Here is a 12,721-nt window from a genome sequence, read left to right as displayed (position 1 = left end):
TCTCTGAATAACAAGTAATATACTAGGTTCTGGAAGAAAATGAGAAACCTTCCTCTCTTACTTCCCAAGTACAAGGTTTGTTTTGACCTTACATAGCAGCAAAATATGGCCGTCAGGGAAGCTTCAACTGGATGCTCATCAGTATACACAATCCAGAGAGGGAGGGAAGGGGCATTGCCATCTGATGGACGTATGGATATACAGACTACTCAGAATTTTTAAAGGGCAATAATGTGGCTGCAAATTAATGATAGCACTGTATTACTGCCAATTTTTAAGTGCCATTCCTCCTTAAAATATTTGTATTTTACCTAGAGCAAGGCTGCGTAAATTATTTGTATAGTTTGGAAACTAGCCTGTCTCATTTCTTCTGTGCAGGTGAAACTTTTGGAAGCCATGGAAACGATGGACAAGGAGACATTCGAATTTAAATTTGGGAATGAGCTAACTTACACCACAGTACTGAGTGATCACTCGGTTGTGGATCTGAAGCCTGACGGCAGTAACACTATTGTTCAATATGAGAATCGGATGGAGTTCATTCAGCTGGTACGGAAAGCAAAACTGGAAGAGAACAAGGATCAGGTAAATCGACTACAATAGCAGAGGAAAGGAACGAACTGGAAGAGAGGGGGACAAGATGTAGAGATGCTGGAAAAAATTTCACATAATTTACCTGTATTTTATTAACTCACGGACCATATTCCATGCATGCAGGTAACCTAGTTTCATCCCATTGAGAAATGCAAATGATAGAGGGAAATTTTATTGAAGGATATTCAAAATATGCTCTGGCTTGATCTGTGGAAGAAGGCATGGTGATCTGTTGCCCCTTCCCTTGGATGGCAAGCACATGGCAGATATAATTAAATTAATTTTAACTTTAAAAATATTAGGCTTCTTTATCAGCATACTAATAGGCATAGCTTATAAAATCTCTGATGACTGATGCCTGTGCTTGCATGTCTGTCTCAGGTTCAGTCAATGAGGGTTGGCTTACTGAAGGTGGTTCCTCAAGCTGTTCTTGATCTGCTGACCTGGCAGGAACTGGAGAAGAAAGTCTGTGGTGACCCTGAAATTACAGTGGAAGCTCTGAAACGCTTGAGTGAGTAGTAAAAATGCCTGTCTTCCAGACTATAGTTAATTTTTCATTTTTGCTTTACATCCAAATATGATGAACAAATAATAGCCTAGGTTCTGGAAAAAGATGATAGAGAAACCTCCATTTCTACTTTGCAAGTACAAGATTTCTTTTTGACACCACGTGATAGCAAAATATGGGTTTCTGGGAAGCTTCAAATGGATGCCATCTCAAATAGAGCATTGCTTGGGAGCACAATTATGGCTGTACATTTGGTGATTCATTATTGCAGTTTCAAGAGAAGTTGCATTTTGGAGTTATACCATTTTTTTTTGTACGGTACATGATGTAACAAGTGAGGACAATGCCTTTCAGTTGTGACCCTGATGTCAGCTGGAAGCAGAGAAATTACTTCCAGCTGACATCAGCTTCCTACAAACCTTAACAATTTCTCTTTCAGCTCCTCCCACTTTCTCAAAACTCAAGATGTACCCAAGGACACCCGCGTGCCTAACCCATGCCTACCTTTTTGTTGGCTACAAGGAACAGTCCATTTCAATGCCTTCCCTGATAATGCTTGCCAGCTCTTTTTGTGCTACATTGATGGCTGCGTTGGTTTACTTCATGCACCCATGCTGAGCACGTCAACTGTTCCTAGATGCTGCCTGCTGAGTTCCTCCAGCATTTTGTGTGTGTTGCTCATCAATTTTATCAACTTTGCCTCTAGCTTCCACCCTGCCCTTAAGTTCACTTGGTCCATATCTGACACCTCTCTCTTTTTTCTCAACCTCTCTGTCTCCATCTCTGGAGACAAACTGTCTACCAATATCTTCTGTAAGCCTACTGATTTCCATGGCTATCTTGACCATACCTCTTCCTATCCTGTCTTCTGTAAAAATGCCATTCCCTTTCTCCATTCCTTCATCTCTGTTGCATCTGTTCCCAGGATGTGGCTTTCCTTTCCAGGATGTCAGAGATGTCCCCCTTCTTCAAAAAAATAGGGTTTCCCTTCCTCCACCATTGATGCTGCCCTCATCTGTGTCTTCTCCATTTCACAGATGCTGCACTCACCCCATCTTCCTGCCACATTAATAAGGATAGAGTTGCTCTTGTCCTCGCCTACCACACGATGAGCCTGCACAACTAACATCTCATTCTGCACAATTTCCGTCGTCTTCAATGGGATCCTACTACCAGACTCATCTTTACCTACCCCCCACCCTCCACTTTTCACAGTGATCACTCCCTCCACGATCCCCTTGTCCATTCATCCCACCCCACTAATCTCCCTCCTGGCACTTATCCCTGTGAGTAGAAGTGCTGCACCTGCCCATTCACCTCCTTCCTCAACTCCATTCAGGGCCCCAAACAGTCCTTCCAGGTGAGGCAACACTTCACCTCAGTTGGGGTCGTCTGTTGTGTCCAGTGCTGCTATGGAGAGGCCGCTGTCAGTGTGGAGGAGCAACACCTTATATTCTATCTAGGTAGCTTTCAACCTGATAGCATGAACATTGATTTCTCCAACTTCCTGTAGTTCTTCCCTCCCTCCCTCCCTTCCTCCCTCACTCTGGACCCCTCTACCCCCCTCCCCCCCCTAGACCCCTCTACCCCACCGGACCCCTCTACTCCCCCCCCCCCAGACCCCTCTTCTTACCTGCCTATCACCTTCCCCTGGTGCCCCTCCTCCTTCCCTTTTTCCCAGGGACCACTGTCTTCTCCTGTCAGATTCCTTCTTCTCCAGACCTTTACCTTTTCCATCTATCACCTCTCAGATTCTTACTTCACACCCCTTCCCCACCTACCTGGCTTCACCAATCACCTTCCAGTCTGTCATCTGGAGTTCAGAACTGGAGTTTTGGTGCAGTATTTCATTTGATCTTGTATCACTGGATGAGGTTTTAATAGCCAACTTTTGTCCACTTTCGTTATTCCAGTGTTTTCCTGCCCATTCCATCTCAAACTCCTGCACAAGCCTGAGTTCATCTAAAACCTGCGGCCATTTTCTAGAAGTACATTATCTAGTCCATTTTATTTAACACATTCCCCAATCCCCCCCGCCCCCCCATCCCTTTCCACCCCAAAAGCAAAACTAAGTGAAGAACTTTTACAGCTTTGCTAGCCAGAGTTCTTCCCTGGACTATTATAAAATCAATGAGCTGGATGTTTCGGGCAGTTGTGATGTTCAAAGTGTTTGTCCTTTTACTAAGTGGAATTAGCTGTGGCCCATTAGGGAATGTGCTTAAGTCTCCAACAAAGCAAGATGTTACTTAATGAACTGTGCTATTGTCTGTTAGTGAGATGTTAAGCAAGGACTTGCTGTATTGGAAGCACAAGTGACTGCAGATACTTAGATCTGTAACAACAAAAAGTCTGCATGAGGAATTCAGTGGGTCCTGCAGCAGGAAGGAAAGGAATTGTTGGTGTTTTTCTCCTCCCACAGATGCTGAATAACTCACCTGAGTTCTTCCAGCAGATTATTGCCCAATGCATTCAGGTGTACTTGTGTAGAGATGCAGCACAGTTACAGACCCTTCGAGCCCAATGACCCCATGCTGCCCAGTGACACACGTGACCAATTAACCAAATAACCCATATGTGGGAGGAAACTGAAGTAGGTGAAGGAAGCCTACATGGTCACAGAGAGAGGGTACAAACACCTTACAGAGAGCAGTGGAATTCAACCCAGATCACTGGCACAGTTATAATATTACACTAACCACTATGCTACCATGCTGCCCTCAAAGGTTCCTTGGGAGTGTTTTGAAGAAGACTAGGGAAGATATCCTGATCCCTTGATTATCATTTTGGAAATATGAAACATAAATGAAGAATGGTCAGAGAACATCCACAGGAAGTGTAACTTTTTTTTTCCTACCAGAACAGAGTTGGTGAGTTGCCATCCTGTATGTTATTACACTAGGATCAACTCAGGTTTATGGACAAGCTCTTAAAACTTCAAATTTGTGTGAAAACTCTGGCTATCTATTTCCTCCTCTAAACCTGTTTTAGTTTTCAGACCAGGTGAGTTGTCTGTTTCCTTCGTGTGAACATCAATGTCTATTACATTCCAATGATGGTTCATCAAGCATTAGCCCATGAATCCAAGCTTTTAGCTGTCAGTACACAGCAGTTTTCACTTAATATTATATTAGTTTTTAGCTGCCCAGGTAGTTTTTGTGGGAATGAACTGGTCTGCTAAAATCTGGCATATAATCACAAAGACGAATTAGTTCTAGATGTTTACAGCATAAGACCTATTCAAGATAGCACCAGCATCATCATTAATATAGTGTTTCATTGATTCCATTGTATTTCTTTGTTCCACCCTGAATACCTGCATGAAAATGAACCTCAAGGTACTGTACTGTATAGGGTGATGTATACAGTATGTACTTTGATAATAAATTTACTTTGCAAAATTATTAAATTACTAATCATATGCTTTTGTGCATCAGTTAAGCAGTATGGCGATGACATCTATTGGCAATAAGTAGTACTGTATTTGATAGCAAAACAGGGGATTTATAGGGTAGTAAAGAGTTTTAGAGCCTGGATACAGGCCCTGAGACTGAACTTATTAACTTATTTGTCACAAGTATGTTCACAAGAAGGCTCACAAGGATGATAATGAGGTTCATAAGGATGATTCCAGGAATGAAAGGGTTATCATAGAAGGAATGTTTGATAGCACTGGGTCTATACTCACTGGAATTTATAAGATTTGGGGGGGGGGGGGGGTTGGATCTCATTGAGTCCTTTTGTATGTTGAAAGGTCTAGACAGAGTAGATGTGAAAAGGATGTTTCCCATCGTGAGGGTGTCTAGGACAAGAGGGGTAAGCCTCAGGATAGAGGGGCATCCATTTAAAACGAGATGCAGAGAAATTTCTTTAACCAGAGGGTGTTTAATTTGTGGAATTTATTGCCATAGGCAGCTGTGTATTTAAGGCAGAATTTGATTGGTTCTTGATTGGACATAGCATCAAAGTTTCTGGGTGGGGCTGAGGAGGGGGGAAAGGGATCAGTCATGATTGAATGGCAGAGTAGACTCGATGGGCCAAATGGCCTAATCTTGCTCTTATGTCTTAGGGTTTTGTCCACCTGAGCTAGTCCTATTTGCCTGCATTTGGCCCATATCTCAAAAACATTCATATCTAAGTGTCTTTTAAACATTGTACAGTACATCTCTACCAATTCCTCTTGTAACTCATTCAATATATACATCATCCTCAGTGTGAAATAGTTGTTTGTCAGGTCCCCCTTAAATGTTTCCCCTCTCACCCTAAAACTTTGCCCTCAAGTCTTAGACTCCCTTACCCAGGGAAGTGTATTCATTCACCTTATCTATGACCCTCACGATTTTATATACTTCTATCAATGAAAACAAGTAACGAATGTTGAATGTTAACAAATGTAAATGAGTTAGTTACTCTGCTAAGTTCTTATTATAGTTGCATATAGTATTTGTTTTAAAGAGTTCTGAAGTCATTCAAATTGGTGTATAGATCTTTCCTGGCTGAATATTCTCCAGCATTGGTAGTGAAACATGAAATCTACAACCAATGATACCATTTTAGGTATCCTTAAACAAAGCAACTTAGTATAAGTAAGACTGTGTGAGTGACCTGCCCTTAGTGATCGGACATTGTATGAGGTTATGTGCAAAAGTGATGCAGAGTCCCACCATCCCAGTTTTGAGCATTCGAGTCTACACACTCGAGACTTCCTCTGGTGTAGGTGAGGATAGAGCTGCCTGTTGTGGAGAAGTCGTATATGTAAACCTGCATCTTCTCCCTATAGATTTAGTTTATGAAGACACGCAGTCCTCTTTTGCTGTCATTTAGTAATGCATGCATTAAGAAATAATACAATATTTTCTCCGATGTGATATCACAAAACACAAGACTGAAAAAAAAAAGTACACATCATAGTCTAATGTTCTTCAGTTTCCTTTCACTTCAGGACTGCGCATTAATTTAGCATAGCATAAATTTACAGTTGAAGCTCTGGTACATGAATAATAGTGGTTCGAGAAAGCAGCAAACTGCTACCTCACCAGGGCTTTTTTTTTTTTGGATGCATAAATCATTTCTCGTTTGCCAACAAAACCTACATTTCATGTGCAAGTTAAAAGCACAAACCATTTTTTTTAATCAATTGTCAACAAAATGACTTCTTCAGTACATTCATTTGGTGGTATTTTGCTTTTGAAGCTCGCTTTGAAGATTTGGAGCAGTCTGATACTAGAGTCAAGTATCTTTGGGAAGCACTCACAAATTTCACCAATGGTAAGTGGTTTTAGTGGCTACCATCAGAAGACTTGTGTACGTGAGTTCACATGAGTAATTTCTGCATAATTCTAAATTGGGGTTTATTTTATGATGGTTTCTTATGTTCTATTTAAAGCACATAATTCCGTTCCTGGATAATGTTAACAATGATCATCTGCTCGCCATAGGGCATTGAAGTGCTTCTGCCATTTCTAAATGATTGAAACTTCTCTAAATCCACAAAATATGATAATGTTAGTTTGATATTTGCCTTGTCTAAAAGTATAATATTATATAGTCAGTGAAAATCATGGGGCTGCCAGAGTGTCCTGCAGTCATCACCACTCCAAAATAAATTATTAACATATTAGTTTATTGTTTGTGGTAAGATCCTACAATTCAAGATTAGCTGGAAATCAAGTTTGGGAATCCTAAGCGTGTGAAAGATGTTCTAAAGATCGTTTTTAACTATGGCCAACACAGATGAATTCAATTATACAGATGAATTCCTTCTGCTGGCCTGAATCTGAAGTGAAGGACTGTTGAGACAATTTCAGTTGGTTCTTTGTGTGAGATCTTGACAGTAAACTGCCATCAATAAGATGTTCTTTGCTTTTACGCCAATGCATTTGGCTGTTTGATACACATGAAGTGTGTTACTTGTACAGCGAGATTCTTAGTCGCTCTAATTAAATGGTTATTCCAATTAGATTAATATAGAGGAAGGTTTGCATGCAAGGATATAAAATGTTTTCCTCCCTTAAAGCATTGATGAATCAGCTAGCAAATACAGTTGATTTAACCCATTTAAGCCAGCCCTCAGATGATCTTGTTTATTCTTTATGTTTGTTCATGTGCATAGTATGAGGTAATAATTTATAATGGTAGCAGCCATTGTCTTAGAGCAAACAATACGTACAGCTCATGCTTGGTGTAGGTAGAGTTTGAATCTAAATTTTTTGGGTGGGAGAAGACAACCAGAAATACTTATTGGTATTTTCTTTTTAATTTCTCCTTTGCTTTTCAGAGGATCGGAGCCGATTCTTAAGGTTTGTTACGGGCAGAAGTCGTCTGCCAGCCCCTATTTTCATCTACCCAGATAAATCAGGGTAAGTGGTTTGGATATTGATTGGTAATTGCCCCGGAAGATGAAAACTAAACTTCAGATGGTAGAATACCACAACACCAGCATTCACATAAGGGACAAAATAAAAATCTTCGGTGGAAAAATGATTAACATACCTGAGTCACTTAGACTAACTACTTACTGTTGTCGATATTCTTGATCACCTCATTGCGACTTGATTAGAGACAACTGATACTGAATGTTAATTAACAGTTGGATGTATAAGAAAGAAACAATCTCTGGAAAGTGCTTATGTTCATTGTTGAGCAGAGGAGTTTTCCTTGGATATCTGTCCCCAGAAGTAATAAGTCATAAAAAGAATCCAAAAAAATTGAAAATGGGCTTAATATCAATATGTAGCATGCAGTCTCATGAGAGAAACGTACCAACTAAAGCACCAAGATTTAACGCACATTTATTATCAAAGAATGTATAAATTTATACACCCTGAGATTTGTCTGCTTAAAGGTAGCCACAAAGCAAGAAACTCGAATAACCCAATTATAAAAAGGACCGAAGCTACTGCTCAGTGAAAATGAAAAAGCATATCTTCTTCCCTTTAGCCAATTTTAGACTGAGGCCTGAGATGTATATTGGTAGGGAAAGGGCGGAGTAGTGAGGAAGTACCTTATCTTGATAATCCACATGATCTTACGACACGTCCTATAGTAATTCCCAGACTAATTTTGTTTCTAGACAGGATATTAACTGTCTCTTTCATTTTCTACGTCAGACTATTTTATCTAGATGGTCCAGATGTCGCAGGAGAGAGAAATAAGTTGCAGATGTTTCATTTATTTCATATAGAAAAATATCCATTTTAAAATGCTATAATTTAAAACATTTACTGCAGAAACTTTTTTTTTTTTAATTTCTTTAACAGATCGGAGAAAACAGATGCACTCCCAGAATCCTCCACGTGTTCCAGCACACTTTTTCTACCAAACTATTCCAGGTCAGTTGCTTTTACTCAATTACTTTTTATTACATTTCTCCCTCTGTTTTCTGGAGGTGTTAACCCTTTTGCTTCAATGCATATTGCCAATCCATTGATTAAGTAATAATTTGATAGTAAATCTGCAGCGAAACAAACATTTGATATAATACGATCAAACACCAAGTATTACTCTCTTGAGATCTGTATATGAATTCTCCAGAGTGGGAAAACAGTGGTCAGGAGCTGTATCTGTTCTCCTAATGGAATTGTAGTGCCCATCTGCTGCCGCAATTAAAATGTGGTACTTCAGTTATGTCAGCACTTCTTGTAGTGTGGTGAGTGACATCTTTTAGTTTCTTCTCCCGTGTGATAATCCATGCATAAAATATAATTCTGTGTCTGTGGGCAATCTGCTGTTTCCCCAAGTGGTGACTTTGTGTAGGAATAGAGCCAGATAATTCAGTAACTGCAGTAATTTGCATTTTATTAGTGTATTGTAGAGTACAATTGTAGGGGGAAGGGGTTGATTCAGCCGGTTATCATTGCAATGATCTGATCGTCCATGATAAATTATAGGATGGCTTAATACAGGTGTGTGACTTAGCCCATTGAGACTGTGCCACTTGTCTTGAAATATTGTTGAATATTTTTCACCTTCTTTTACATATCCAGTTCATTTTTACCATTTTGTCAAGCTACTCATTCCAAATCCAAATCATTGCCTGAATGTTTTTCTTCAAATTACTCGGGTTCTTTTCCTAGTCCTATTAACCCTGTTCCCTCTGCCTTAAGCCTTGGAACACAGAACGTAGCATGATGCAGTACACAACATGGCCCTCAGCCCATGATATCTGTGCCGACCATGCCAATTTTGACCAGTGCCTACGACCTGCATGATCCATATCCCTTCATTCCCTGGCTGTTGAAAAACCTCTTAAATGTTGCTATAATTTCTGCTTCCACCTCTTCCCCTGGCAGCATGATCCAGCCACCTACTACAATTTGGGGAGAAAAAACACACGCCTCAGAAATCCTTTAAACTTTCCCCTTTTCACTTGCTCTCTAATGTTTGGCATTTCCATCTTGGGAGAAAAAGACTTATTATCTATCCCTCTCTCATATTTTTATACTTATGTCAATTTGCTCTTGGCTTCTGTTGCTCCAGGAAAAAAACAACCATGTTTGTCCAATCTCTCTTTATAGTTAACACCCACTAAACCAGGCAACATGCTGGTTAACTTCTTCTGCACCCTTTCCGCAGCCTCTACAGTCTTCCTGTAATGCAGCGGATGGTAGGCCAGCAAGAACTGGGGCATTGTTCCATTTAAGGCTGCTATCTTATTGTTAGCACTGAGACATGTTACCAAATGTAGTTTATCTCTGTGATGCTAACAGTATGTTCCAAAAATGAAAATCTTTATTCTCCAACTTTGCTATATATAAATTTGGAGAGAAGGATTGTTAAACAGAAAATTAATTTTTAAAAAAAGCTATATAAGAAATTTCAATGCATTGAGTAATTTGAGTTGTATCTTTTATCAATAAATTGCTTTTCCTGTGTATCAATTAAATAGTTCTTTTATTTTAACATAAGTGTGTGCATCTGTCCTGAACAATTGATCCAAGGAGACATTCTCTTTTGAACTGCTACAACACCTTGAACTTACCTGCTCTATATTGTCCAATAATTATTTTCCTTTCTAAAGAAAATGCAGTCATTGTGTGGTCAGTAGGAGTAATCTGTAAAGCACTGTGTTAAGGTTCCTCAATAATAATAATGTAAGGTCAAACAGATGTATACTGTTGTACATGTCTATAAGCATCTTCTAATTGATTTTTTAAACACACTTTCTTTTGCAGTGCGAAGCTTTGCGAAGAAAAGTTGCGATATGCAGTCTATAACTGTGTAGCTATCGACGCAGATATGGTACCATGGGAAGAGTGATGACGCATGGTATCTGCTGCATTTGAATAGAATATTGTCGTTGGTGAAAGAATTAATGGTTCATAGTTGCCTTAAAATGTTGTTGTCCTTATCTTCTCCTCCCCCCGCCCCCACACACATCCATTTTTGAGTTTCCATGGCGATTTGGTGATTCACTTTAACCAATTGGAACAAAGAAGCTTTCATGTGTGAGTCACAAAAATGACCAATAAAGCTCTCCAGTGCTGCTGTGGTGGTCATTTAGAGCCATGTGGTTACATGGCTTGTATTCCTGAGGTCACTGCTTCTGATGCAAAAAAAAAATTTTCTTAAGCCTGGGGGTAGGGTAATTCTTTGGAGAAAAAGTAAAATTGAACACTTTGTTCTTGGCTAAGCCTATAGAAGTAACTTCCAAGTCCAAAGTGCTTTGTAGCCAGTGAATTGTATTTGAAGTGTTGGAGCATTATTCTGAGCATAAATAGGGTTTATACAGCATCACAGAGTTCCACAACATCACATGAGATGGACAACTAGAAAATCAATATTCTTTGGTGTTAGTCAAGATACTCTTAAGGTTCAGTTGAATCACTAGAAAGGACTTGCTTCCTCCATGCAGCAAACTACTGTTAATCCATGTTATTCGGCTGATGCTAGATCTTGCGCAAATTATTGGCCAAGAAATTATGCACCTGGTTACCTGACTTTCCATAATTTAATATAAGTGACTGGAAAATATGTGCTGTGGACTTTGTCATTGCCATGATTCACTGTAAACATTACCCCACCAAGCCCTTATTCACTCATACCTAATCAATGAATCTTGAACCCTCAACCATTTAAATTAGCGATAGGCTTCTATTTGCAACTTGTTCCAGAATGGCATTGCTAAAGGAATATTTGCTTGAATTATACACAGGAAGCATGCATGATTAAAATATGTTACTGCAGATCAATGCATTCCAACAAATAAACAACAGCAAATGCAGTGCTCTACTTGGAGGAGAATGAATATTGTAATCTTATGAGTTGGATTGATAAACATGTTTTAAGTGATCACACTGAAACTGATGTTCTATGATATAAGTGACAATTTGACTTCAGAGTTTACAACAGATGAATTGGTAAGATTATTCTGTCATTTCTGATTCGTTATGTGAATAGATAACTTCCATCCGTCTTATATCTGACTATCCTTAAACTGTCAGGTAAATGAAGTGAAATAGCAGAAATGCTTGGAAATTCTCCATTAGAGGTTCGTTAAATATCAGTCACCCCACACGTTGCTCTACTGTCTACCATGGTGACCCTTCAGTACAGCCCCAATAAAACTCCAGTTAATGAAGTGCCAGATAACTGGATGTTACTGTATAGCCAATTAGATTTTGAGTATTTGTCTCAGTAGGGTAATGGAACTTAATGCACTTTGCTACAGGGCTCTGGCCTTGTGTGAGAATGTATTGCCATCTTTTTGTTTTAGATAATATAATAATTCAAGTTTGAATGCATTGTATCCAGTGTCTGAAATTGTATACAAATACATTCTGTACAGTTTAAGTAATCATTTATTTTCTCTGATAAAACCATTTGAAAACTACTTCAAACTATGTATTGTTACCCAGATTGTGGTTTCTGTACTTGCAGTGGCAACCCACAGTATAAAGGAACTTGGGTTAAAGAATAATCACTGTTTTATGCACTCCCTTGATACCCGGGGTGCTCTGAATCTCAGAATTTTTTCATTCAGAGCTTTGCTATCTCCCAGAAAGACCAGTAGATGGGAGCACAGCATTAAGAGTCTTTTCCAGCAGATGTGCTCTACATGGTGACAAAAAAAATTGGCTGGATTTCTATAAGTAATGATAATCTTGCCCTCCCTTTCTGCTAAAATAATTGTTGCTGTTATTAATGATGCCTGTGAGACCAAACAGAAGGAAATACAAGTTAATCGGTCTATTTATATGTGAAATTCATGCAACCTAGCTAATTAATACCTAGTTGGGTATGATCTTCTAGTTTATACAATTCATCTTCACAGTTACTTGTTCAGTGAAATATGTAATTTAAGATGTTTAATACTATATTAAAATATTAAAATCAAAGCTGTGAAATGATATTTTGTCATACATGCTCAGTGGAATTGCATTTTGAATAGCATGAGAAGTTCAGAATTCTATAGCAGCGAGAAGTGTTTTTGATAAAATAAGTCAACCAGTCTCATCTCAGTTCCTGTTATCATAACTATTAATGAATACAATCTATTTCTATGGATAATGTTCATTGACATGGATCATTGATTTAATTGGTTGCAATGGTTGTGCACGACAGATGTGAGGATAAAAAGCATGGATAGTTGAGTCTGATGTCGGTTTATTCAGTGAATGGTGA

General features: G+C 39.0%; 1 protein-coding gene across 1 annotated transcript in view; it reads left to right on the top strand.

Moving 5' to 3' along the window:
• Positions 1 to 12,435, top strand: part of hectd3 (HECT domain containing 3) — a 45,682-nt gene extending 33,247 nt beyond the window's left edge. The window contains exons 17-22 of the mRNA XM_072273633.1: positions 379 to 585; positions 976 to 1,105; positions 6,293 to 6,367; positions 7,377 to 7,458; positions 8,359 to 8,430; positions 10,273 to 12,435. Of these exons, the coding sequence (XP_072129734.1) occupies positions 379 to 585; positions 976 to 1,105; positions 6,293 to 6,367; positions 7,377 to 7,458; positions 8,359 to 8,430; positions 10,273 to 10,357 (651 nt within the window). The 3' untranslated portion in view covers positions 10,358 to 12,435. The remainder of the gene's footprint in view (positions 1 to 378; positions 586 to 975; positions 1,106 to 6,292; positions 6,368 to 7,376; positions 7,459 to 8,358; positions 8,431 to 10,272) is intronic.
• Positions 12,436 to 12,721: the final 286 nt, after the last annotated feature.

This window comes from Mobula birostris, chromosome 12 (assembly GCF_030028105.1).
Source record: "Mobula birostris isolate sMobBir1 chromosome 12, sMobBir1.hap1, whole genome shotgun sequence".
NCBI classification, from domain to species: domain Eukaryota; kingdom Metazoa; phylum Chordata; class Chondrichthyes; order Myliobatiformes; family Myliobatidae; genus Mobula; species Mobula birostris.
This window is presented reverse-complemented; position numbering and strand designations above follow the sequence as displayed.